Source organism: Aspergillus fijiensis (genome assembly GCF_003184825.1).
Source record: "Aspergillus fijiensis CBS 313.89 unplaced genomic scaffold BO72scaffold_15, whole genome shotgun sequence".
NCBI lineage: Eukaryota > Fungi > Ascomycota > Eurotiomycetes > Eurotiales > Aspergillaceae > Aspergillus > Aspergillus fijiensis.
The window spans coordinates 25,515-51,285 of record NW_024468991.1 but is presented as its reverse complement, the minus strand read 5'-3'; the positions used below and the strand labels follow the sequence as shown (position 1 = coordinate 51,285).

The window sequence follows — 25,771 nt, the reverse complement described above, 5'->3', positions numbered from 1 at the left end:
CGTATAGAGTCAATGAGGAAGAGTGGTCTGAAGGTTGTCGAAAGGGATGGGGGAGACAAGAGAGAGGAGGGAGAGTGAGGGAGCGAGGAAGCGAGGAAGGGAGGATGACGGATGGATGGATGGATGGATGGTCCAGACAGTGTTGGACGGCGGATGCCATGCCTTATCGGGTTAGCGATCCCCGGGTGTCCTGACTTCCCTTATTGAGGAACAAAAGACGCTCATCATCCCTTCTTCACCTTCAATGACACTGACACTGACACTGACAATGGCCGATTTGTTGGTTTTGTTTTTTTGTGTGTGTGTTTGTTTGTTGGCAGCTTTGCTGGCAATTTCCTTACAGTACGCTCTTTGTCACTCTGCTGTTCAATCGCCCCAGTCCCTCACTAAGCTGGCGATGCTACTCGCAAGGTCCCTTTGGAAGACGGCCCTGTGGTTGTACCACCCCCAGTCAGCTGCTCCAACCGCCCTGCCAAGGCTCGGTGTTTCCGTGTCACCTCCTCCCATTCGTAGGCTAAATCATCATCATCATCATCATCATCATCATCATCATCATCGTCTTCGTCCTGCTCGTCTCCCAACTCCGTAAGGATCATTCCAAAATCGCCCCCAAGTCGGCCAAGGCTAGCTGCACAATACAGGACCTGGGTCAAGAGACTTTCGCGCGAGCTCTTGTCGCGAACATTAGGAAGATACGTGCGCAACGTATCCGCGAGTAATTTGACCAGCTGCATGGGAAAAGTGGCCAAGGCGGACGGAAGACGTTGAAAGGGGATTTCTGCACGGGCTGACTTCGAGGCTACCGCCTTGACTCGACTATCGATTCCACGTAGACCGGCAACGGCCAATTCAGACTCGGACTGGTCAGGAGAGAAAATGTTCTTGTATAAGGAGACAATGGCGAAACTTTGTTCGCGGAAAATCTCAATATATCGTTTCAAGTATTTCTCCGTCTGGTGACCATCTGACCAAGTGCCGGTCGCACTGTTTTGTTTGTCAGTCTTGTGAAGTCTGCGCTGCGTCTCCTGCTCGGCCAACTCTCGCAAAGGATCCAGGGCTTCCAGCATTGACACCAGATTTGCCAGTCTACAGATCAAGAACACTGCACCCAAGGCACCCTCACCGGAAGTAGCCCCTCCGTCATTGTATAAGTTTTCCAACTCGGGCGCCACTCGCCGCAGCCAGCCAACGGTCCTCATTGCCGCGGCTAGCCGCAGATTCTGCATCCGAAGCCCAGCAAGTAGATTGGAAGTCATGTCCTTCATCGCTTCATCGGCCTGCATGACCACGTCTTTGATGAGAGGGGAATCCGGATACAAAGTCTGTAGTCTCTTGATGTGCGCGTAGAGATCCAGTGCAGTCGAGTATGTGGTCGAGGCCGAGCTCCCTGTACCACCTGAGCTTGCCGCGGCGGATGACACGGCTGTAGAAAGCAAGGTTGGCAGCTCCAAAATGTCCGAGAGTCGGTCCACATTTCTTGCCAATTGCATGACTTTCTTCCGTCGCTCGAGGGATACATTCTCGGTTGCTCGGCTATATTTCGAAGAGAATAGAACTGCTTCCTCGTCGAGTTTGGGGATTGAATCTCGTAGTGCTTGGGCGTCGCGGGTCAACTGGGGGATAGTTGTGCGAAGGTGGGACAAATGGTCCGCGGAGGTCACGAAGGCTTTGTGAGAACGGTTGGAGAGCGCTTGGAGGGACAAAAGGGTCGAGTGGGAGGACTGCGTTAAGGATTGAGGCTCTGTCGTCTGTAATGCTTGAAGGGAGAGGGTTGGTAGACGATTGAGGTATTGGGCTGTGGTGGGATTGTGCTCCGGGGAGCGAAGATCGGAAGGAGCATTGGTGGTTGGGCCCAGCTGAGGCGCCAGGAGCTCGTAAAGATAATCGGTCATAACTGCTTTCACCCGATCCCAGAGACGAAGAAAGGAAGGAGAGTTGTGGGAGAGTCTGTGAAGTTGAAACAGTGAAGCTAAGTCACCTAGACAGGAGAAACTGGCCAGCTTTGCAGTGGTTTGCGACGGAGAACGGATTGGCACGGCATGCCGCCTTGGCGGGTCACTGGCCAGCCCAGGCTTAGTCTGTTGCGGGGAGGATACATACTATGTAGTATCCATGATGGAGGTACTGTCTGCCACACTGTTCCCCACATAGTGTCGTCCTTCCCGGAAACGGGAGAGAACTGGAATGGGATCAAATCCTTACCATAATCATGCTCCTGCAATCTAGGTGGAAGAGGGCAAGCAAGCAAGAAAGTCGGATTCGTCGCGCAATTTTTAGTCCCTCAATGGAGTCACCTCTGGCATTCTTTCAGACGCAATGGTGGATAAAGATGACTATATCTTACGATGCTTAATGTCTACGAAGTCTAACGCGAACTCAATGTCAACTGATACGTAGAAAAAGCGCCAACGAGAAAACCAAAGATAAACCATGTACGGAGTATAAGGAGGATGATTATCAAAATGACATCAAGCAATGAGTTGCTTGCTGATCGATTGACTAAGACATAAGAATCGATAGTTTCGTGAGCTTTAACACTTCATCAGCTCCGAGAAGACCAAGATCAAGATCCAAGGAAGCTGCCAGGTGTAGAATATCTAGTACTAGCTGGGGCCATGTTCTAGTATACAATGATGAATTGTGCCTGAGCTGGCCGTTGCTGACTAACCAGGGCACTGACATCACTGGACTGTGCTAACTTGATCAGGCAATCCCCAGGTTCCTCCAATGGTCCCGCCGCATTTGCAAATCCTCGTTCTCCTCAACAACTCATTTTCTAGATTCTCCCATCGATCGATTCTCGAAAGACAAACCTACATCGATTCGCAAGCCACGAGCTTCTCGGGAAATTGACCAGTCAGTGGGTGCATTTTTTTCGTTTCACTACCCGCCGTTACAGTCTGCTGCGATTGTCCTGTACCTCGCCTCGTATCCCCACATCAATTGTACACCACACCACCGCATGCCAAAACAACAACCATGGGCAAGCCGCGGGTAAGTGTCACAGCCCCTCGATGGTGATCCCACTTCGGTCGCTCACCTGTTTCACAGATGATCATCTTGATCCGACATGCTCAATCAGAAGGGAACAAGAACCGCGAGATTCATCAGACCATCCCGGACCATCGGGTTAAACTGACCCCGGAAGGACATCGGCAGGCTCTAGAAGCAGGAAGCAAATTACGCGCCCTCCTCCGACCAGATGACACGATACACTTCTTCACATCTCCCTATCGTCGCACACGTGAAACCACGGAGGGCATTCTTCAGTCCTTGACTTCGGACTCGCCATCCCCATCCCCGTTCCCGCGGCATACAATTAAGGTCTATGAGGAGCCTCGGTTGCGCGAGCAGGACTTTGGCAATTTCCAGCCTTGTTCGGCCGAGATGGAACGAATGTGGCTGGAAAGAGCTGATTATGGACACTTTTTCTACCGTATACCCAACGGTGAGTCTGCCGCGGACGCCTACGACCGTGTCAGTGGGTTCAACGAATCGCTTTGGCGCCTGTTCGGAGAGGACGACTTTGCTAGTGTCTGCGTGCTGGTTACGCATGGCTTGATGACGAGAGTGTTTCTCATGAAATGGTACCATTGGAGCGTGGAATACTTTGAGGATCTACGGAACATCAACCATTGCGAGTTCGTTATTTTGAAACTCAATCCAGACAATGGTAAATATGTCCTGCAAAATCAGCTCCGGACTTGGTCCGATCTGCGCAAGGAAAAAGAGCTGGAACGGCAACACGAACGTGCAGCGAAAGGCCTCAGCCCTGCACAGCCCGCAACGCCGTCGGAGACAACGTCGGTACCGGTTAGACGCAAGTGGGGTGGCTGTCCCGAGGGGTGTAATCACGGAATTCGAAAAGGAAATTCCTTGCGTTCAGCTCGAGCACACGGATCAGAACAACCCAAGCTTCACGTGGACACTTCATCCCCCGTCTCCAGGAAGACAAGCGATCCCAAGGACAACTCCGACAAGACTAAAGCTGACCACGATGCTTCTCCAACTACAACCTCGAAAGATTCGGCCACGCATGGAGAACCACATATGATCGCAGCCCCCGAGCCAGCACTTGGAGATCGATCAAGGGATGTTCGCCCTTTAGAGAGAACACATCCTGCTCCTTCGCCGAAGTACGAGTTTCATGGCACGCAACTAGAACTCGAGGTCTCAAGCGCGACCTTGGATAAGGCACTGCCCATCCGAACCAAAGCCATTGCCTTGACTGACACAAGTCAATCATCCGACCAACCATTCCCCTCATCAACCCGCTCCAGCCCCAGCCCCAGCTCAAATCCAGTCCCGCGCCGGCCAGACCTCCGGCACTTCCATCGCGACAGCGAAGACCACCTCCTTCACCCACCCCGCTCCACCTACGCTTACATCCACCTGGTCGGCCGTGACGGCGGAGGCTCCCTGAGCGGAGCGAACAGCCTTGCACCCTCTGAGGACGAGCGGGATGAGAAACACGAATATCAGCACCACCACCACCACCACCACCATCACCACCACCCGAGCCATGAGCACCAGCATGAACCAACTCAGTCGGCTCCAGAAGCCCGTCCGCGCTCCGCCTCCACTTCCAATTACCTCTATCCCCACCAGCATCATCACCACCACAGCCATCGCCCGGACCCCTCTCGCAAACCATCTCAGGATCTCGGCAACGACGGCGACGACGAGAGCAGCAGCCGACAGAGCGATCGACCTCGTCGCACCCGTTCTCACAATTACCACCGCCATCCTCATCATTCCACCACCTCCAGCGGTCGTCGAGCCATCCAAGCGAAGCGCGTAGCCAACATCCTCACCCAACATCAACTGCAGCCGCATCAGCAACAACCCGACAACCACGATGACGACAACGACGACGAAGACCATGACGAGTATTTCTCCGAGCAATGCGCAACCTGCCAGGCGGACCAGTCTCAGCACGTCCACGAAGGCAGTAATCAGACTAACGAACCCGAGCACGAGCACGCAGACGACCCTAATGACCAAACTGATACTACTCCCATGAACCCCAAAGTCGAGGACGAGGACGAAGACGACACCCTAGAAGCCCAACGCCGCGAAGACCAAAGCATCAGAGGAAGCGTCTACTGATTTTTCTTTTCTTTTCCTTTTCCCATCATGAGATCTTAGTTATCTACTACGAAACACACTCCCCAAGCATCAAATAACCGACATCAATCCGATTATTCATACACTGCATTATACACATTTCTCAATCTATTTTATGATGCATCAAAGAAGACTGCCCTTATTTCCATGACTCCATGATAGAGAAAAGAAGGAAATCCCAGAAAAAAAAGATGATGAGATATGTGCAATGACATCCCATGAATTATGCAGCATTATTATCTAGTATTATTCCCTTATGAGGTTGGTGGGTGAAGGGAGATACTTGGCCGGTCCGTGCCCCTGGTGCCCGACCATAGATCTTCAAGGAGGTATGAAGAGTATTGTCTATAAGAGGCTCCAACACCAGTGGTATAGACGTACATACTCAAACGAGCACTCACACAGATACATACACTCCATTACGGAGAATGATTCAATTCAAGGGGAAAGGAAGTTTTGTTTTGATATACAATATAAACACAAAGTTTGGTTTGAAGTGGGTTTCATAAATCATAACACTGCCTGGTTTGAAAAATAATTATAATTAATAATGCCTGGCAACTGAAGCTCGTGCTGGAACTGCAGAGAGGTAACAAAATTCTTGTTTTGATTCTCAGTAAACCCTTTGCTGACGCACTGACACATATTCACACACCCCATGAGGATGAGGATGAGGTTGAAGGGAGTTTTTAAAAATAGTGTGAGAGCAGGGGTAAGGGAAAATGTGCGCGTGTATGTGTGTTGCGTCAGGACTTGGACTGGCTTCACTGGAATTATGCAAGTTGTTTCTTCCTCCTCCACAGCAGCATGAAAAAAGCATAGCAGTTTTCCACCTCCCACGTGCGGACGAAAGCGGGCACAGACGAAAAATAGAAAGTGATAATCTCCGCCACCATATATGCAGGTCCTCGCGACAATTTTCCTTGCGTCGAGGGGTTCTCCTTGCCAATCCAACCTGGAAAATAAAACCAAACAGGTCCTCTCTCCTCATACAACAGACAACATGTGTCTCAGGGCAGTGGCAACGGCCTGAGAGCAAGAGGTTTTGTCATAGCCCCTCTGTCTATATGCCAATGCAAAAAAGGGTCATTAAACAGCGTTGCATCCTTTGTGATGCATAGCGAATCAAGTGCAAACGGGGAAGCGAGTGAGAGCGCCTCCAATCAACTTTTCTTTCATTGAATGGTCTCAAAACCCAGGCGCCAATGGTGTGAGCGATCGACACAAATTGATAAAAGTCTATGTACCTGGCCGAGCGGAAGGTGAAATAAAGGTAAAGCTCGACCAGCTGACGAACAGCGAATGACAAAAAGTGAGGTCGAAGCGAATGGGGGGGTTCTGAGAAATCCCAGAAAGGCTCCCCAAAGCGAGCGTCGCAGGTAAGACCCCAGCGCGGTCCGAAGAGAGGTCGCCTTGGGCCTTCCGTATTAAGATTATCGACGGAGCTCCGATAGTAGGCTGGAGGAATTCATTACGCAGCCAAATTATTGCGGTGATGGTACAGTGAGGCGGAAAGAGAAGTCATCGGGTGATGACTCCCCACACTTTCAGTCAGACGAGAGTTCGATTGAACACTGACTGAAAAGCCCGGCGAGGGCTGAAGCAAGGCGGTCGGTATTAAAGATGTATGTGTCGAAATTGGCTCAATGCAATAAAACCAGCATGTCGTCAAATGTTAGAACGCCAATCGTTAAATAGATGCAAGAAGCGAATGCTATATGCAGTGTGAGGTTTGCGAGAAGTCGAGACGAGAGCTTATCAAGGGCTGATAACATGTCTTCCGGCTTCAATGTCGGTGACCGGGGAGGCCAGAGACTCTCCCTCCCAAGTGTAATGGTCATCGACAGGGCTCAGGGAGCCAGAAGAGACGGAGGATGAGGATCCAACCGTCCATTCATCGCTGTCGAGATTGAAGTCGCCATCGAAACTAGCCAGGTCGTATCCATATGCGCGAGCTGAGTCACCGATCTCGATGTAGTCGTAATCCCAGCGGTAGGTCTTATCGCTCTGGACGCGTGGGAGAAATCGGGTCTTGGCGAAGTAGAACGCGACCGTGGCCAGCAGACCACCACCAACCAAGTCCACTGCATAGTGGTGCGACAAGTACATCGTCGCCCACCACATCCACAGAGTATAGGTGACGAACAAAGGCTTCAAGCGGGGGAAAACATGGCTCATGAACAAAGCGGCCAAAGTTGAGTCCGCCGCGTGCAGAGAGGGAAAGGCGCCGAACACGACGGGAGATTGTCTGAAGCCCGAAGTGTACAGGTCGATTCCAAGGAGCTTGTCGATGCGGGCGAGACCAGCAGGGTTACCAGGCATTGAGTAATCGGCCGGTGCCAGACCGTACAAGTTCTCGTACCACGGAGGAGAGCATGGGAAGAAGAGCTGAATAGCAACTGCAGTCATGCTGATGTAACCAAAGGTACGGGCGAAAAGTGGAACGGTGCCCGGGGGACCGAAGATGAACATGATGAGCGAGCAGACGAACGGCGCACCGTAGTGGCACAGGCCGTAGGGAATCCATGCAAGCACATCAAGAACAACATTCTGGTGAGCAGACAGAATGTTGCTAATGTTTGCCCCATATAAGATATTCTCCAGGGCCGGAAGCACGCGGACCCAGATCGCAGGGCGCCAATCACTTGGAATGAACCTATAGCGGGAAAAGTCAGTCATTGTTCGCCGTCTGGTGGTGCCAGATGCAGGGCCAAGACCTGTAGGTGCACTTACTGGCAGGCGTAGAAGAAGATAAGCCAACCCGCGATGGGCAGGAAAGGAAGAAAGAATTGGCGGGTGATCGGGAGCAGCAGCGAGATCAGGAGTAGCGTGAAGACGGCTGTTTTGGCCAAGGGACCGGGGGCACCCATCATGCTGAGGGAGAAGATCCCGATGATCAGCAAGAGCAAATACTGGAAGTCATATAGTGTCCACCGATGGCTTTGCAGTGACCGTAGGGTATCGACGGGCGAGAAGGAGGTCTGCAGTGTTGAAATCGATGAGGTCGGAGAAAGCCTGCTGCGCAGCTTCGAACGAATCTTCCGTCGCATGCGATGCGGGACCAGCAATTGGATAGAGCGCCATGGTACTTGGATCTGAAGCTTGCCGAACTGGTTCTGCGTGCGGTCCTTCCACGAAGGAAGGGAACTATTCATCTCGGCGGCTAGTCTCGGAACGAAGAGACTCTATGGAATGGCCGAATGAATCTCTTCTGTGTTCGTCGTGCGAAGTTGCCAGAGGCCAAGGCGCAAGTAAAGGATAGAGGTTCGAGGCGAAGCTGACGGGAAAGGGGAGGGGATGGCGTGGTGTTGTCTCGGCGTCAACGTGACAGACAGGAGTCGAAGGGAGAAAGGACCCTGGAACAGAACGTTTCGATCGCTGCTAGTTTGCTCCGACAAGCGGAGAATTGAAATTGAGTTATAGCAACGACGTGGGGAGCGCGGGCTCCGGTCTCCAGCGGCCAAACGAGGATGTTCGGGGAGGTCACGTTGGCAAGGGCTTCTCTGACGCAAGGCGGACGAACAGTAAGGGCGATAGAGAGACAGTGGACCGAGAACGAGGAGATTAGTCGCGAGGGGCGCAAAGATGGCCGCGGGAACCGGAGGGATGGGAGGATAAACAGAGGAGAGAGTAGGAGAGAGACAATAGGTGGATAGGAAGAGAGGCAGAGAAGGGTTGTAGTAAAGAGGAAGAGAAGAGGAGAAAGGAAGAGGAGGAAACAATGAGACGGGGAATCTGAGGATTTTGCAGGTGGTTTTGCTTTGGGGATGAGTAGTAGTACTAGTAGTACTGAGTGAGCGAGCGAGCGAGTGAAGGTGAGACTGGGACTGGGACTGGGACTGGGACTGGGACTTGGACGGGGCGACGGACCACGACGGGTACGCCGTAAGGCAGTAATGTCGTACTCGTATTACCAGTTTGGCCCCGTATCATGTCGTCACCACTGGCCGTGTCCTAGCACTTTCAAGGCGTTTAATTTTACCGCCCATACCCCTTTAGTGTTTAGTTTCGGTGGTCAGCCTCGGAAGTGCCTGAGAAACCAGGGTCGCTGCCTATTCCAAAAAGGAAAGAGAAAAAAAAAAATCAACGCAGAAAATTTCTGCTCGGAAGACGGAGACCGCAAATACCGAACTACGGATCGGGGCGGGCTTGAAGCTAACAATAGTCTACACCACCACAGCACCACCACAGCACCACCACAGCACGCCTCGACCAAAGCTAGTTGATTCCGGTTCCTGAATAGTCGCTTGTCATCTTCACAACCATCCAACTCAATATAAATTGAGCATGCGGAGAAGAAGTTGACGCGGTGCAGTAGGAGAGCTGTGCGCAGACAGGTATGCGACAGTTAGACACTACTATAACTCTGACTCTGGTCCCTTCTACGGAGTACTGACGATGGTTGACTCCGATCTGTAGGTCTCAGATAGAAGTAAAGAAGCATTCTGCTTTGCTTCAAGAACAACAAACCCAGCCATTCTCACGTCCTCCGCGATGTGCCCAACCCAGTGGTCCCCATAGATAGATTCACGGCCGACCAACAGGAAGCAGTGGATCTCCCATCTCCAATTTCGCTTAATCCACAACGGTCTCACAAATCGGTCAAAGAAATTCACCGATTCCGCCTGCGGTCAGTCTGGTTGGTCACAATTGTTCCGCTTGGCGCATAATTACTGATCATTATTGATTTATTGATTATTTCCTCGTATGTTTGTTGAGGCCCGAGGATTATCCCACCCTTCCCCCATCCACATGTGTCTAATAATCAGGCACCAGATGGATCGGGCCCCGGCAATCCGGCATCCGGACCCAAAAAGATGTTGACAAAAGTCTCTCTCACCGCAAGGCCTCGGTTGATGATATATGTAGATGCTGATGGACCCTACATATCGACAAGCACGATCTTAGGAGGCGGATAACCGGCTGGTTAATCTGATGGATAACGATCGGAGGACCTAACCGCCGGTGCTCCCGCGACAGGCCCAGGGCACAATGTGATGGATAGAGAATCCGCGGTCGTATTGCTTACCTCTTGCAGTAAGTTAACGAGGGCTCAGCTCGGACAATAGCCGCCGCAGCGTCCAGATTGATAGGTACATGTATGTGATGGGGTGGTTTTATGACGATCAGCCAACGAGACGACGAGATGACAGCTAACTACCTAGTACAAGAGCGAAGCAACAAGAAAACTGCACCTCTTGTCTCTTTCCCAGCCACTTCCGCCCATTCAACTCGAAACAGTCGCCTGTCAGATTTGACCACGCGCCAGGTGCATCAATCCCAGATGACAGCTGTTGTTGCGTTTTTCCTGGTCGCATTGAGCCTCTCCAAAGCTGGGGAAAGGACAAAACAGGAGGATTGGTTGATTGCACAACAAAATCCCCAATCCTCCTGAATATCACAATTCGCAGCCCGCCCCTGAGCAACAGACAGCCTTTTCTCCTTCCCCTGATTTCGATCTATGAATTGGAATTAGGCAACATGGCAACAAAAGGGTCGAGGGCTGGAGAAATGATATGCAGGTCTAGAGTGTTTAAGCAACAGTCTAGTCACGAATTATTAGACACTTAGTCAGTCTCCTTCCTCTAGTTGAACACTCACCACACGAGAGCAAGCGGGATGGAGCGAAACGGAAGTTGCTCTTCTGAGCCCCGTGGATTACGGTCTGGTACGGTACAGCGTGTATACGATACATACCAATTCCTGTTCCCTTTCCCTTCCCAGGTCCCTCGAATGATCACCTCGTCCGGTCGTGCGGCTTGCCGTGATCATTCTTGCATCCGAGAGCATTAATGCACCCAAGCACGCGCCTGATTTGAAACTATCGTGTTTGTGATGGCTGCTTTAGTTGTTCAAGCTCATAGCAGCTGGATCAGCAGATTGGAGGGTCTGCGCTGCATTGACCGTGACTTAGACTTAGTTGGGCTGTGTTGTATATGGGCAAGGCAGCGTCATCATGACTTCCGCCCCAAATTAATCATAATGAGTTGTGCCTGCCCTGGCTTTAGTGCCACAGCTGCTGTGGCTACAGCTGCTGCTGCTGCTGTTGCTGCTCCTCATCGCAACGTTGTGACTGGGGGGCGCACGATCGGACTGCAACTCTCTCTCTCCCCAGGCTCTCTGCCTCATGCGGACGATTTCCCGATCCGCTTACTTAATTGTCCAGTACATTTCGGCTGATTCTCGCGATTCCGACCGGGGCTGGTACAAGTCCCAGTCACCTGGAATAGGCAAACTGCTCAGGCGCCAACAGGCAATGCTTTCTGGGTCTACCTAGCCAGATGCAGTATTCCCCATTATCCTCCATCTATCTATTCTTGTGTATTGCTTACTGAGTAGAACAAAAATGGCTGACGACGGTTACGCGTGGTGTTTGTTACTTTCTTTGAAATTGAAATTAAAGGGTGAAGAAGGGAAATCCTGCAGTCCAAACCGACTATCATTTCTTTCTCCCCCAGCCTCAACAGGCAGCACTGCTTGAGCATCCATCAGCCTCGAATCTCCGTCGTACGGGAGCATTACACAACCCCCAAAAGCCTACCACATTTACACTAGATGAGCTGGGGCTTACACTGGAGCAAATTTCCGACCGGTATGTTCCATCAAAATTAACGGAGCCAATGTTGTTGCTGCTGCTGCTGCTGCTGCTGCTGCTGCTGCTCCTCGTTGCTGCGCCTTACCTACGGGAGATTGTACTGTACAATGCGTCGGATCATCAAAACGTGGTTCTACGGGAGATGATCCTTGGGGGATTTCCCTCGTATTCGTTTTGCTCACGCTCCCCTCCCCTCCCCCTTTCGTTCGTCTGTATGCACCACAGAAGAAGGGAGGGGGGCATGTTTGATCCTAGCAAATCTAATACTCCGTAGTTTACGATGCCGAGCCCTTGACTATTGTTGCCTGTTGGCATGAAGAGTGGATTCGATGGGGACGGGGTGGTGGTGGGCACTGGGCTGTGTTGAAGGTCAGCAGAGAGCTTGGGCCAAGCAGGACAACGTTGTGGCTTGGAAAGCCGATCGCATACTACTCATATAGCATGTAATTTCATCCCTTTTGCAAGCCTGGAATTACTCGTACCTCTTTCTCGTATCGAACCAGAGGTACAGTAACAGAGTACTGTACCAGACTCAAACTCGTTGCATCATGGACGGTTGCTTTCGGGGCGGAACCAAGAAGCAGAATACGGGGAAGTGAGAGACTGAGAGAGCGAGGGTCATCGACATCATCGGACATCATCGAGTAGTTAGTGACGGCAGTGACGGTACGGAGTAGTGACGGGGCAGAAAACCCACTCCAGAGCGGGAGAGCCACAAAACAGCATGGATCGATCCCGGATTCGGATCGTTGCGCCTCTCGTCCTTCTTTCCTTCTAGAATCTCGACTCTTTGTTCATGATTGACATCAATGGTCTCCGTAGATCCTCCTACAACAAGATCTCCAAGTGACAGCAGCATCGTGGATGTCGAATCTGCTGGTTACATTCTACTGCTCTTGACCTCACCGCTTGCCACAGCAGGAGTCACATACACTTATTAGTACTCGTATGAGTAGTTATGGGGGTGCCCCATGCATTATTGCATGGGGCTTCATCATGCAAGAACAAGAAAAAAGCTGCAGCTCGCTCGATCACCTGATGCCCTCGTGCCCGTCGGGCAATCAGTAACTAGTGTACTTAAGACCCATCAGAACAATGAGGTCATGCCGCATTGCCCTGCAGTCACGCTTTGTTTGAATGTTTAGCTATTGAATCCCACTGCCATTTCTCGCTTTGCCTCGGCCCAGCTTTGCCGGCCGAAAGAAGGGGGGGTCCTCCAGCATGTTGCATAAACCCTCATTTAACCTTCTCTCTCAACTCTGTCGCTCTCGAAGATCACCTCCTTGTGCATATCACAATGCATAAGTCATAATGAACTCAAGACATTGATCTGCATTGTGCATTGGTATAAGTACGTGAGCTCATAAGGTTTGTAAGTCTATGTGTTGTGAAGGTTTAATCTCTTCCATCCATACAGACAATTTCGCATCCCCCTGCCCCCTCCCTGTTTTGATTGTCTTCAATGGAAAAATAGCAGCAGCAGCAGCAGTGATTGCCCCCTCCCACAAGTCCACTCGCAAAAGACAATCATAGATCCACACCGCCCAACACATCCAGTAATCACATACCAAGCCCCAAGCCCACATACATATACGTGGTACTTCATACTCGTACAATTCCGCCGAATACCTTTCCTACCCCACATTCTCCTAGACCTGATCGCCGGCCGGAATTCTTGGCAAGGCTGGAAGGGGCTGGGGGGGGGGGGGGGGGCGTGAGGCTCATTTTTGAGGCGCCAGCTTGTGGCAGTGCACCCTCGTTTCGTGACGGGCTGGAATGTATGTACATACCTAGTTTCACACTTGCTGGGTGGTACGCTCTGTTGGCACAGCCGAGGCCAGGCGTTGAAGAATGTCATGCTCGGTGTGTACGAAGGTAGCCTGACGGGTCCTCTGTGGGCTGTCATTGGGCTGGCTGCGCATGGTTTGGGGGGTGGTTCGTCGGAGTTATGCGATGTGTACAGTACAGTACCTAGGTACCTTATTCCGTGAGTGAGTATTTTATTGTGGAAGTGATGTCGAACAGGTTGGAGGCTTCATTTCGACCAGAGGGCTATTGCTTTCAGGTACGGTGCATTGCCTTTTTTTTTTCTTACTCGGTGCCTTGCAAGCTGTGCTGGTGCGGGCTTACATTGCACTTGGCATGCCATATGTGACCAGAGTTGTCAAACTCCTTTATTTGTTCATTCTAATCACAAGAGCTATGTACTCGGTGTACTCATTCTACTCTCAAAATCCATGCTGACCAATGCCATAACCCATCTATGGAATCTACAGTCAGTCAGCCATAGCCCGGTATCATCCAATGCATGTTGAAATCGCCCATTTTGTAGCCCGCTTGAACGCCCAAGAAAAAAAAGACAGAAGTATAACGCCAACAGAAAGAGAGAGGAATCAATGGTGATCATGTTGTCCCTGATGAGCGTCTGCCAGCATCTGGAACCCCTTCACCAGTCCCATCGCTGACCCGGCCGCAACTCCTCCGACCAGAACCATCTGCAAGCCTCCGATAAGTCCTCGCCGAATGTTCCTGGATCCCTTCCACCCACTCACAAAGCACGTCTTGCCGTATCCGAACAGGAACAAAGCGACCACCATCGTGGCGATCGACCACTGCAGGGCATAGAAGGCGCCATGGGGTCCGACAAAGAAGTACGGGAGGAGCGGCACAAACCCACCGATGAAGTACCCCAAGGCAATGGTTAGGGCACACACCCAGGCCCGCGACCCCGACGGCTCCTGGACGGTATGATGGAAATTCATGAGAAAGGAAGGGAGCATGGGGGAGGTGGAGAGGTGTCGCGTGAGCTCCCCCACCAATTCGGAAGGGAGATCATAAGGCGCAAAGACATCGGCAATGGTGTCAGTCACTGAGGCGGGGTCATTCTGGATTTCTTTTTTGGTCTCTTTCAATGTTGCGCGATAAGACTCCCTGTCAAGAAGAAAAAGGGAAAGACCCAAATGTTAGCTTGATGCTTTTTTTTGGTGGTCTTATCTTTTCGACGCACATCGAACCCCGCTTCAATCGCCTCCTCCCCGCCCCTTTCGCCCCCTCACACATTGACGGGAAGTAAATCACCAAAAAGAAAAGTGGGTACATTACTTACTCCTCACTCTTTGCACCCAAGTAACCGCCCAGCCCCATGGAGATAGCGCCTGCAATGAGCTCGGCCATGCCTCCAAAAACGACCACCTTAGTGTCACCCAGCGCTGATAAACCGGCGGTGAGGGCGAATGGCACCGTCATGCCGTCGGAGAGACCGATAATGGCGTCGGAGACGATGCGTCCGTCGATGAGTTTGGACTCTTTCTTCTCCGCTCCTTCCCGACATACTGAGCTGCTTGAGCCGGCTGTGGACTCGCTATCGCTCTCGTGTCGCAGGGAGAGAGGATATTCTTTTTCCAGGTCATGCTCTGGGGAGAATTCGGAGACGGGGGAATAGCTGGATAGCAAGCCTTTGATGGAGGAGATAGACATCTTTGCTGTGTGTGTGCGTCTGTCTGAGGGAAGAGAAAATTCGCTTCGAATTGAATCAATGCTGGAGACCTGATGTGATAGATTGTAGCCGGTGTGACAGAGGTCGGTATTAATATATCCACAGGGAGAGAATAGTCGCCCGACGGGTCTTTGCTGAACTTGGAAGGTGGGCAAGAGACGAAGAAAAGGAGATTTTTGTGGTCCAGCTCCGAAAAGTGAGCGATAGGGGAGTAAATCAAGGCAATGCAATGTAATGTCCTATGGATCAGAGTGAGCTCTGGCGAGATTAGACGTCCGGCCGGGGCCCGTCGGTCATAGATATGGTTTGAGCGACAGGCGTCAGTCGAAGCTGAGGGGGAAAGAGGAAAAGAGCATGTCTAACAAGCTGAAGGAAGAATACCCCTCGTGCCCATTATCATGCTCATCTTCCACTCACATTCAGCGAGCATCTGTAGTAGGTAAGGTGCCTGGTTACCTACAAGGTATCGGCGGCCATGTGCCGGTATGAGAAGGCCTATGGAAGGAGAGTGAGGGACAACGTGCCTCACAGTCTGGCGGTCATCTGCAGTCGCGGGGATGGCACGTGCAGTTCTGATTGGCCTCGACCCCCGGGACAATGCAGCCTTCGACCCACTGGGGCTGCGGAGTACCTGAAGCTTGGACCACTCTAGCCAATCACACTCGACTATTTCCTAATCGACGGTCTAAAGTGGATCTGCTAGGAATAAGTTCGCTACCCACAGGTGCACTTCTTCCACCGCACTCTTCTAGACCACCTCCATCCATCCATCGAGTCAAGTCGCATGCAGTTCTAATGCAATAAACAAGCACGCTGCAATCACGCTGCAATTACGCCGCCTTCGATGCGCGCTGCAGAGGACCAATTGCTGTACTACTACCCACTAAGCACGCACATTCTTGACCCTCTTCACCCTCTTCAACCCGTCCGTTCCTTGCAAGCGGGGCATTGAACCGGGCTAGAGTCGTCCTCCCAGTCTTCTCCTCCCGTGATCGAGACCAATCAATTGAGCAGCTGATGCACATCTCGCAATCGCGACCTCCAACTGCACGGTTCTGTTCTGTCCCACGCCTGTGTCGACTCTCACGGCCATCCCCCCTCATTCTCCAACTGCAGCGGAGCGCATCCGGACCATACCTATCTATCTCCTCATTCTAGCTGCGAATGTGGACTGTCTCACGCGAGCTAGCAATCAACTCCACAGCGTGCAGACCATCGTCCCGTGCCATTGGCCATGGTCATTCTCAACAATCATCGCAACTGAAAAGAAAGAGAAGGAAAAATCCTGTTCCTGGGACAAACCGGCACGACTTACTCGAATAATGTCGCGTGTGGACCTGCCTATCTCCGCAGGATGTCGGTGTGTGCCGAAGCAGCCGGCATGCGCTGCTAGTTTCTGCCTCGTGGGAAGTTAGGGGGTGGTGAGGGGAGAAGAGGGGCGAGAAAGAAGATAAATATCGCACCTCGCTGCCCCTCCTCCGGCAGGAAAAGATAGGAACTGGAATCTGAAGATCCAGAACGAAGCTGGGCGAAGAGCAGCGGCAGACACTGAACGCAAACAAAGATGAAGTTGAGCGTGGCTACGATCTCAGCTTTGGCTACTCTGGCCACCGCGGTTCCCCACAGGCGGAACAGTGCACAGTGGAATCAAGTTCGCTCCAATGTAGGTTTGGACCTTCGCTCCCGGGTTTCCTGTGTCTCCTGCAGCCATCTGATTGACTTGGGGGGCAGATCAAACATGTTATCTATCTGATGTTGGAGAACCACTCCTTCGACAACATTGCGGGCTACTGGGACTTTCACCCGGACATTGACAACTTGCGCAACATCGACTACTGCAACGAGTACACGAACCCCAACTGGACGGTCTGGGGTGAACCTCTGAACGTCTGCGCGGCGCCATTTGAGACCGAGGTACCCCTGACTGACCCGGATCACAATTTCGCGGGTGTCACCTACGAGATCTTCCGCAAGTGGAACGTCACCAAGGATGATGTTCCCAACATGGGTGGATTCATTGAACGTCAGTCGGAGAAGTACAGTGCTACGCCCGGTGAATCCAGCTTCGTCATCAAGGCGTACGACCAGAAGAAAACGGCGACTCTGGCGGAAGTTGCCCAGAACTTCGCCTTCTGGGATAGCTATGTGAGTCTTCTGCAAAGCGTCTTGCCTGTCTAGATGTACTAAACGGGCAACAGCACGCGGAGCACCCCGGTCCTACCAACCCCAACCGTCAGTTTGCTACTTCGGGCTCCACCTGTGGTATGGTGGATAACACTTACCAATCTGCTGGATGGTATGCCAACTACACGGGTACCACGTGTGCCACCTCGATCTTCGAGTCGCTCAGTCAGAAGAACATCACATGGAAGAACGTGAGCTATAACCGTCCGATGTGTACCATGGACATCAACTAAGCTTATGTCTTCTTCCAGTACTATGAGACCGACATTGTCGATGCTTTCATGTACAAGGTAATGCTAATTTCCCGCAGTCACTCCAGATTCGCATACTTACCGCTCTCTAGTGGGTGCAAGACAATGCCATGGACCGCCTGGTTCACTCCGACCAATTCTACCGTGACCTTGAGGAGGGCACTCTCCCGCAGTTCTCCTACTACAACCCGGAGTGCTGCACCATCGACTCCATGCACCCAACCAGCAACATGGCCTCGGGCGAGCAGCTGATCAAGCATCTGTACGATGCGGTGCGCAGGTCGAAGTACTGGGACAATGTGTAAGGACCCCGATTGTCTCCCATGGCCTTCCCAGCACTGACAGCGACAATTCGATTTAGTCTGATTGTCCTCAACTTCGACGAACACGGTGGTTTCGCCGACCACGTCCCCACCCCTGTCAATATTCCCCAGCCCGAGGATGGCATTACTTTCTCCGGCGTGTCGGACGGCCACAACGTAACCTACGATTACACTCGATTGGGTGTTCGGTAAGCCCACCTTTTACAGTCCTCCTTCATCCCCTCATTACCACTGTGCTTTGGCTAACTCGGAGGAACAACGATAGTGTCCCCGCGTTCCTCATCTCCCCTTGGGTCCCCGCCAACCACCTGATCCACGACCAAGGGACAAGCTACGCCAACAACTCGGCGTACACCCACACCTCGATCCTGCACTTCCTGCAGGAGCTGTGGAACCTGGACGGGCTCAACAACCGGGTGCAGTGGGCCAAGACCTTCGAGTACCTCTTCACCGACACCAAGCGGGAGGATACCCCGGAGAAGCTGACGACGCCGACCTGGTACGGGGGCAGCAACGAGCCCAAGCCGGACCCGTTCTACAAGTTGAACCAGGATTACGACTATTATGAGAATATGTAAATACGAGCCGCGGGATGACGGCCAAAAAGACTACACGGCGGGTATGAATGAGGTTTAGAGCTAATTCCAAACAAATGTTCATGTTATCTTTGACTCAATGTATCATAACGATCATATCTCGTTAACGCCCTCGCACTCCTTTCGGGAGAGAAAGGGTAGCGAGGGTCAGCATAATGCATACATCATCCACCCTTCCCTTATACAAGGCAAGGTAAAGCTAAGCATACCCATCTTAGAGTACAAAGCGCGATGCTGTTATTCATCTTGTTGCGCGCTCAAAAGCACGACACCTCTTTTCCTGCTGCTGCTGCTGCTGCTGCTGCTGCTCCCTCCAACCCCTCATCCGCCTCGCCAGGGCAGTCAGTCACTTCCGCTTACTACTTTCGGCGACCCGACTCTCCTGCCCCCAATTGGTAGGCTTGGTCATATCCCAGAAGCGACTCTTGTACGCGGGGAACGAGGTGTGATTCCACATGTTGACGAGGATGCTGTCCGCCGCCGCCACCAAGAGCTTGTTAGCCAGGGGATTCTTTCCAAAAAAAAAGAAAAAGAAACCACGCTATCCGGGGGGTTCGAACGGGGAGAAAGGAAAGGAAAGAACAAACCTCTGACTCCGATCCACATACTCCTCCTCCTTGACCTCGCGGACGCCCACCTTCATCCCCTCGCGGGTGACCAGGACGTTCTTGCCTTCCATCTTGGAGCGCGTGTGGCGCGAGACGTCCTGGACGATGGAGTAGGCGACGTAGCCGATGCCGGCGAGGACGAGGAGGACGCCCAGGAGGATGAAGAGGGGGGTGAGGCGGGCGGTCATTTTTGTTTTCCTAAGGAGGGGAGGCGGACTGCGGTGTGTTGTGATGTGATGTGAGGGGTCCGATCGCTTGGACGATGGGGATGCTTTTCCCTGGTTGGTTGAGGGGTTTTGGTGTGTAAATAAATGAGGATCAAATATGGATGGATGGAGGTGATGTAGTGTTGTTGTACTCTGGCTAGTAACGGTGTGATGCAGTGTAAGGTGTATTGTCGACTGTTGGTGAGAGGAGAGAGAAAATGCGTAGGGCTGGTTTTGCGATCGTGGAATGGGTCGATGGGTGATGAATGATGTAATAATCAATCCCCAATCACTTTGTTCTTTGTTCGGCCGATCAACCGGTTCGTTTCGGTAGGTCTAGCCGTTGGCCGGGAGGAGTGGGTGGGATCGTTAGCTATCAAGGTACAGTACTCCGTACTCGGGAGAAGTATGTCTTCGAATAGAGTGTGAGAATATGAAAATCTCTGTACGTGGGAGCAAAAAATGGACCCCCGAGTAATCCTTTATATACGCATGAAAAAAAGAATGCATGGGGAACTGCACCTACGGTTCTTGCCTCCAATTCTGTCCCAAATAATAACTTATGCGCCCTGTAGGGCCAACCACCGGTCGCTGCCAAGCCTCGCGCCAAGCGCTGGGGAAATTCTGGTGCCTGGATTTCCGGCTTCATTTTTTTTTTGTTTTTCTCTACAGGTGCAAGGCGCAGTTCATTCTGGAATAGGTGGAAATGAATTGTGGTTATTTTTGGTATCTTGGATGTTGCGCAATCTCTTTTACTGAAGTAATAATTGGGAAAGAGGCGGAGTGACCGGTTCGGTTCGTTGCTTACTACTTGGCCTGTCTGCGTGTTAATTGAGGGGAAGGGAGGGAGGGGGCCAAACGGCTAGTTAATTTTATGTGACCTCGGAGATAAGTCAGGAGAGGGTGAGGGGGCTGACTTGGGCATTGTATCCGTGTGGATTGTTTGTTGCCTATCGACTGAGATTATCCGCTTCAGCCTGTTCTCCCTCCCTTGTGCAGTCCAGACACGGTAACTGTTTTATCAATGACTGGGATCTATGCATAGACTGCTGCACAAACTCCATGGCTGCTTTGCTAGAACTGCTTGTTGTTCTGTGTGCTGAGGCAAGCATCATTTGTGCACATCGCACAGGTCCAGATACAGTCTACAAGAGCTTGAGATTGCAAATCGGGATAACGCAGAGACGTGTCATGAATTGCATCAATACATACCTGATCTCGCCTATCGGCTAATTCATGAGCTAGCATCGATTGATAATATGCCAACGCCGCATCAGAATCAGGACGACATCAACTCTTGCAACTGAGCTTCATGACAGATTGACACCTGAGGAGATTCACGTCCATGATGTCGGATATCTGATCACAATCTATATGCCTGCCAATGGCCCACAGAAGCATGTCTCTCATCACGAGGTCTGCGATTTTCAGGCGGCCCACGGCTGAATACCATCTGGATGAAAGTCTATCCTCGAAACTCACGGTGAATGTCATGTTCTCCGTTTTGGTATGATGTAGTGGGTAGTTCGAGCAATCGTGTCGGATTTGGCGAAGCACACGGTCGATTGGATCACAACTTCGCCTGATGTATACTACGCTTTCTCGCTTGTGATTCGAGCAAGAGAGAGAGAGAGAGTCACCAGTAGCCCCAGCAAGACTAGAATACCTGCTCAGATGCTAAACACTTTTCCTCGCTAGCTACTTGCGTGTAGAGTGGTTCTGTTTGGGGTCGAGCCGGCTGCGCGGAGCTTGTGCCTGGTGGTTCCGGGGCGGGGGTGCTGATATAATTCTATGGGAGACGACTTTGTGGGGTGTGGCTTGCGACCATAATCAACATGCTAGCATGTCAACATGGACCCTGAGAGGCGTTAGGGTTGTAGGTCTGGCTCGCAGGCGAATGCGGGTTTTTTTTGCATGTACGGAGTAGAACTACTAAATATACAGTGTTGACGGTCCAGGATGGTGTCCCAACTCGTGTGTATACTATTACACTGTATGTACACATTCATGTACAAGAAGGTCTAAAGACTCATAAGAACGAAATTTGATCCAAGAAATAAATAGACACACTTGCGACTAGCAATCGGATTGTTCCGAAGGATGGGCATGCAAGGTACAGTAAGGCCCAATTCGGCCACAGGAAATAACATCCTTGACTAGCGGAGAGCAACAGCCACCACTGCCTAAGCACCACAAATACGATTCTTCAACACCAGCCCTGCGAAATCAGATGATATCCAACTAGATACAGCTTGATTGCCACATACAAATCAAAATAATTCGGTAATACACCCAATGCTACCTCAATTTTCATGATTCCAATGCAACAACCCCAGACTGTCGTCATAATGAATCATGCTTTCCACATTACCTCACCACCACGACCACACCACACACAGCAGCAGCAACAACACACAGCAACGCATCACCACAAGCAAGGCTAACTCAACTAGAACTTGCACAGGTTGCAATCGCGCCAGGCATCAATCAGGTACAGTACCGTAATGTACACAGCCAGCACAAGAATAATACTTACGACCAGGCGCATCCCCATCCAGCGCAACCTCACCCAATCCATCTCTTTTCCTCATCCCCCCTCTCGCCAGGCACCACCCCTCTCCTTCCCACACCAGACACAAAAGATAAAGGCCACGAAGAAAAATGTGCGACGTCCCCTTCTTCCCCATCCTCCCGATCTGCTTCCAATGCGGCACCGACCAGAACCCCTGCCGCTGTAAAGTCGTCGGGCCAACCTTAGGTATATCCTTATCCTGTCCCAGAAAACCAATTCGGTGGTGTTTGGGCTCCGTTTCGCTGACTGGATTGATCCTGTTCCGTGGGGGCTTAGGATTTATCTGTACGGTTGTAGCTGCTGTATGTGTCTCCTCCCTTTTCTTCATCGCCTCGTTGGGTTCTACTTGTATCTGGAAGGAGAGAGAGTCAGTCGAAGGGGAGAATAGGCATTGGGATTCTAATTAAGCTCCAATACAGGTGGTCTGCTACCCGGCATCGATCTTCTGCGGGTGTTGTTTGACGAAGACGGGGAAAGAGTATGTGCCTCTTCTATTGAGACGAACTCTCCGAGGGAAGATGATAGTGGGCTAACCGGTCCAATTCAGTGTGCTGGGGTATCCGGTCAAGGTGAATGGGATCGTTAGTAATGCCATACCGATATAGGTATTCATGGTTTACTCAGGACTGAGGTTGGTTGGAGGGGTTCATGATAGAAGTGGATGGGCGATGTTAATCATAATTGATAATATATTCACTTGAACATCATATCTGATGTACTTCATATCAGACTGGACTGAGTGGAAGTGAGGAATGCTCATTACAGCATAAATCATAGAACTGATTCGTGATACGTAACCATAAGCCTACCTATAGGACCTAAGGCAGCGAACGAATGGAAGGAAAATCACACAACACAAAAGGTATCCAGACGATAATCACAGAAGCATGAAGAACGAAAATAGAAATCTTCCACCCATTATACACCATTAGTTAAAAATCAACCCATCCATAGGCTGATTCAGCTCAGTCATTAATTAATGTATTCAATGCTTCAACTTCTCCTTGAGGCGGGAGAAGAATCCCTTCTTCTTTTTCTTCGGCTCTTCCTTGTTGGAATTGGCGGCTGCGCCAGCTGCAGCGTTGTTGGTGGTCTTGTTGGCGGGAGTAGTGGTGTTGTTAATGCTGGTAGGAGCATCGGTCTTCTGAGCCGGCGTAGATGCATCCTTGTTGGTGTTAGCGGTAGCCGGAGTTGAATCGGACGTCTTGGTAGCGCTAGCGCCGGTAGCACCAGCAGTTGGAGCAGACGTTACGTCGGCCTTGTTGGACTTGCTAGGTTCGGCGAGCTGCTTGGGCTCTGAGGGTTTGTTGGTCTCCAAGTCGTCGGCAGTTCCAGTCGCGCTGGAGCCCGTGACGCCAGCAGTAGGGCCGGAAGCATCGCCAGCGGCAGAGGCTGATCCGACATCGACGGCTGAGTCTGCTGTCTTGGTGGCACTGGAGCCAGTCACACCTGCAGTAGGGGCAGCGGCAGAAGAGTCCTCGGCTGAGCCGGGGCCGGACTGCTTCGGGGTCTTCGCAGAATCGACGCCCGTGGTAACAGTTGGCTCACTTGGGTCATAGACCTTAGGAGACAGTTGGTTGGAGGTGGCTACAGCACCGGCAGCAGGAACAGAGGGAGAAGCACCGTGGATAGGGCCAGGTCCAGATTCCTTTGGAGCCTTCGCAGAATCGACACCAGTGGTCACCACTGGTCCATCGACTGGTCCCTTCGCCTTAGAGGATGGCTGGTTTGTAGGCTCAGCACCAGTAGCACGGGGAGCAGTCTCCGCAGTAGCGGCACTTATAGCAGGCGCTGGGGTGCCAACAGAATTGTTCACGCTGATTTTCTGCTGAAGCTCTTCTTCCACTTCCTTCTTCTCCTCGACGACCTCCTCGTTGGCAGCCCATTCGGGATGTTGGTGGGCCTTCTCAAGGGACTCCTTAACCACGCCTGGAAGCTCCTCAGAGGGAGAATCACCGGTCGCCTGCTTCTGCTTCTGAGACTCCAGGGGCACTGCAGCAGCAAGTGTCGCCGTTGTCGACGTGGGCGCAGCCGACTGGATCGTATAGCCGGGGTCTTTGACATCATGAGCCCCATCACTGCCCATAGGCAAGCTTGACTCAGGAATGGTGTTTTTCGTTACAGGTGGAAGGGAGAAAGCACTGCCATCCTGCAACGAATCTTCAGTCCGAGAAAGACTGGCGCCTTGCTCATACGCACCCTTGTCGAGACGTGCGGTGGACTGAACGGTGTTGGGGTTGAAAGTGCTGGGGTCAGGCACCTTCTCACCTGGAGCCAACTTGATCGGGTTGCCAATGCCACTGGATGCAGGGATGGGATTCACGGAGAACTGTTCAGCCTCGCTCCCGGGAGTGATTGGAAAGGATCCTGGCACAGTAGCCCGTTGTTCCAATGGGACTTCCTGGCCGAGTTTGGCAGTTGTCGAGCCTGGTGCTGCTGACGAGATGGTGGGGTGATAGCCATTTGTCTTGCTGCTGGACTCCTTAGGCACCCCAGCCGCCAAAGCAGCGGTGGTTGAATCGGGGGTTACACCGGCCATGCCGTTCTGTAGTGGTGGTTGTTGGATTTGATCGGGGTAGAGCACGTTGTTGATGTTATTGTCGCCGTCGTCTTCTTCGGGGACGCGATTATCAGTGGTCCAGATACCGTCGACGACGAACTTTAATCACGAGAAGAAAAGATACAAAGTCAGTTAGTGGATCTCCTGATGGCGCAAACCAACAATTGTGCGAGTCTTATAGTTTGAAAACCAGTGACGGGGCGGGCTCGACGGCCGTGCCATGACGTCAGCGCGATTCTGCGCAACCCACCGAGCGTCATCACCCGTCCCTCGATAAGGGCGATCAGCCCAGCACGTAATCCTCCGCCGCCCGGTGAAGGAACAGTCCGTCTCGAGTTATGGGACAATAGGAAAATGGGGAAATGGGGGGGAAAGAGGTTGGGCAGGGCAAAGCTAGAGAGAGTGATCGGAGGAAAAAAGTTCTTACCTTATACTGGATCTTCTCCTCTGTGGCTGGGAGCTCAACCTCCTTCTCGAACACCTCCCCATTGCGGTCCAGTCGGACAGTCTTGCCCCAGTCATCGAATGTCCCCGTCACATACACTTCGTTTGCATTATACGGCCTGGTTTGATTCCCCATGCGAGGGGCCGCAACGGTCAGCGAACACAAATCAGTGGCGCTGGGTCCGGAAAGTGTCGGGGATAATAGCAGTAGGAAGCACGGGGCAGAACCTGTCATAGACCCTTCACAAGAGATGCTCATTGGAGGTCCAGGCTTCGCACTGGAGAAAGGAGATTTTCTTGATCGCAAGGTAAGATCAATAGTGACTTACCATCGAAACGTATAAGTCCCCATCTTCTATAGTGGAGATGAGGGTTGGGGGGGGGGGGAGGGGGGAGTAAATTGCGCCCAGGAAGTGGATGCGGAAAAAATAGTAGGTTGTCGGGGTTTTTCAGTGGGGGTAAATATTTCAGACAGGTCAATATTGGTCAAGCGGCATAAAAAGACCAGAGAATAAAACAAGAATACACAGTAGAGTAAAGAAAGCAAAGATAAATTCCTGCGTAGCCACGAAGGGGTTCTGCTATGTAGGTACGGGCGTAGACAGGGTAGAGAAGAAGGAGAGGAGAGAAAATGACGATGTTGAGGAGGCTGGGAAATTCGAATTGGATTGATTTGACTTGATTGCCTGGAGCGAGCGGGGTGGCGGCCACAACCCAACAACAGCAGTCACACACTTCATTTTAACACACACACACACACTCACTCACTCATTCACTCATAGACTTCAATAATTATTGACCACTGAGCA

At 51.8% G+C, this 25,771-nt stretch overlaps 7 protein-coding genes across 7 annotated transcripts; 2 read left to right on the top strand and 5 right to left on the bottom strand.

The window, feature by feature from the left end:
• Positions 1–273: 273 nt before the first annotated feature.
• BO72DRAFT_57818 (Dor1-like family protein) lies at positions 274–2,212 on the bottom strand. Its single transcript, XM_040950540.1, has one exon. The coding sequence runs from the start codon at positions 1,890–1,892 to the stop codon at positions 387–389; it is 1,506 nt and encodes a 501-aa protein (XP_040802805.1). The 5' UTR covers positions 1,893–2,212; the 3' UTR covers positions 274–386.
• A 627-nt stretch (positions 2,213–2,839) lies between these two features.
• On the top strand, positions 2,840–5,246 carry BO72DRAFT_57805 (acid phosphatase DET1). The gene is made up of 2 exons (XM_040950539.1): positions 2,840–2,994; positions 3,052–5,246. The coding sequence occupies exons 1-2, from the start codon at positions 2,980–2,982 to the stop codon at positions 5,107–5,109; spliced, it is 2,073 nt and encodes a 690-aa protein (XP_040802804.1). The 5' UTR covers positions 2,840–2,979; the 3' UTR covers positions 5,110–5,246.
• Positions 5,247–6,566: 1,320 nt separating this feature from the next.
• On the bottom strand, positions 6,567–8,364 carry BO72DRAFT_57794 (phosphatase PAP2 family protein). Its single transcript, XM_040950538.1, has 2 exons — positions 7,861–8,364; positions 6,567–7,783 (listed from the first exon to the last, which is right to left on the bottom strand). The coding sequence occupies exons 1-2, from the start codon at positions 8,280–8,282 to the stop codon at positions 6,886–6,888; spliced, it is 1,320 nt and encodes a 439-aa protein (XP_040802803.1). The 5' UTR covers positions 8,283–8,364; the 3' UTR covers positions 6,567–6,885.
• A 5,507-nt stretch (positions 8,365–13,871) lies between these two features.
• On the bottom strand, positions 13,872–15,692 carry BO72DRAFT_57681 (VIT1/CCC1 transporter family protein). The gene is made up of 3 exons (XM_040950537.1): positions 15,636–15,692; positions 14,829–15,457; positions 13,872–14,653 (listed from the first exon to the last, which is right to left on the bottom strand). Exons 2-3 carry the CDS (start codon positions 15,197–15,199, stop codon positions 14,116–14,118), a joined length of 909 nt encoding a protein of 302 aa, XP_040802802.1. The 5' UTR covers positions 15,200–15,457; positions 15,636–15,692; the 3' UTR covers positions 13,872–14,115.
• An 860-nt stretch (positions 15,693–16,552) lies between these two features.
• On the top strand, positions 16,553–18,766 carry BO72DRAFT_57649 (phospholipase, PLC-D). The gene is made up of 7 exons (XM_040950536.1): positions 16,553–16,881; positions 16,950–17,363; positions 17,417–17,593; positions 17,654–17,692; positions 17,746–17,954; positions 18,015–18,164; positions 18,242–18,766. The coding sequence occupies exons 1-7, from the start codon at positions 16,783–16,785 to the stop codon at positions 18,552–18,554; spliced, it is 1,401 nt and encodes a 466-aa protein (XP_040802801.1). The 5' UTR covers positions 16,553–16,782; the 3' UTR covers positions 18,555–18,766.
• Positions 18,767–18,918: 152 nt separating this feature from the next.
• On the bottom strand, positions 18,919–19,368 carry BO72DRAFT_457394 (uncharacterized protein; the record flags this gene model as incomplete). Its single annotated transcript, XM_040946334.1, has 2 exons — positions 18,919–19,042; positions 19,160–19,368. The coding sequence occupies 2 exons, from the start codon at positions 19,366–19,368 to the stop codon at positions 18,919–18,921; spliced, it is 333 nt and encodes a 110-aa protein (XP_040802800.1).
• A 3,255-nt stretch (positions 19,369–22,623) lies between these two features.
• BO72DRAFT_476298 (carbohydrate-binding module family 48 protein) lies at positions 22,624–25,314 on the bottom strand (the record flags this gene model as incomplete). Its single annotated transcript, XM_040947383.1, has 6 exons — positions 22,624–23,172; positions 23,206–23,270; positions 23,313–23,374; positions 23,408–24,617; positions 24,946–25,081; positions 25,292–25,314. 6 exons carry the CDS (start codon positions 25,312–25,314, stop codon positions 22,944–22,946), a joined length of 1,725 nt encoding a protein of 574 aa, XP_040802799.1. The 3' UTR covers positions 22,624–22,943.
• Between the last annotated feature and the right edge of the window lie 457 nt (positions 25,315–25,771).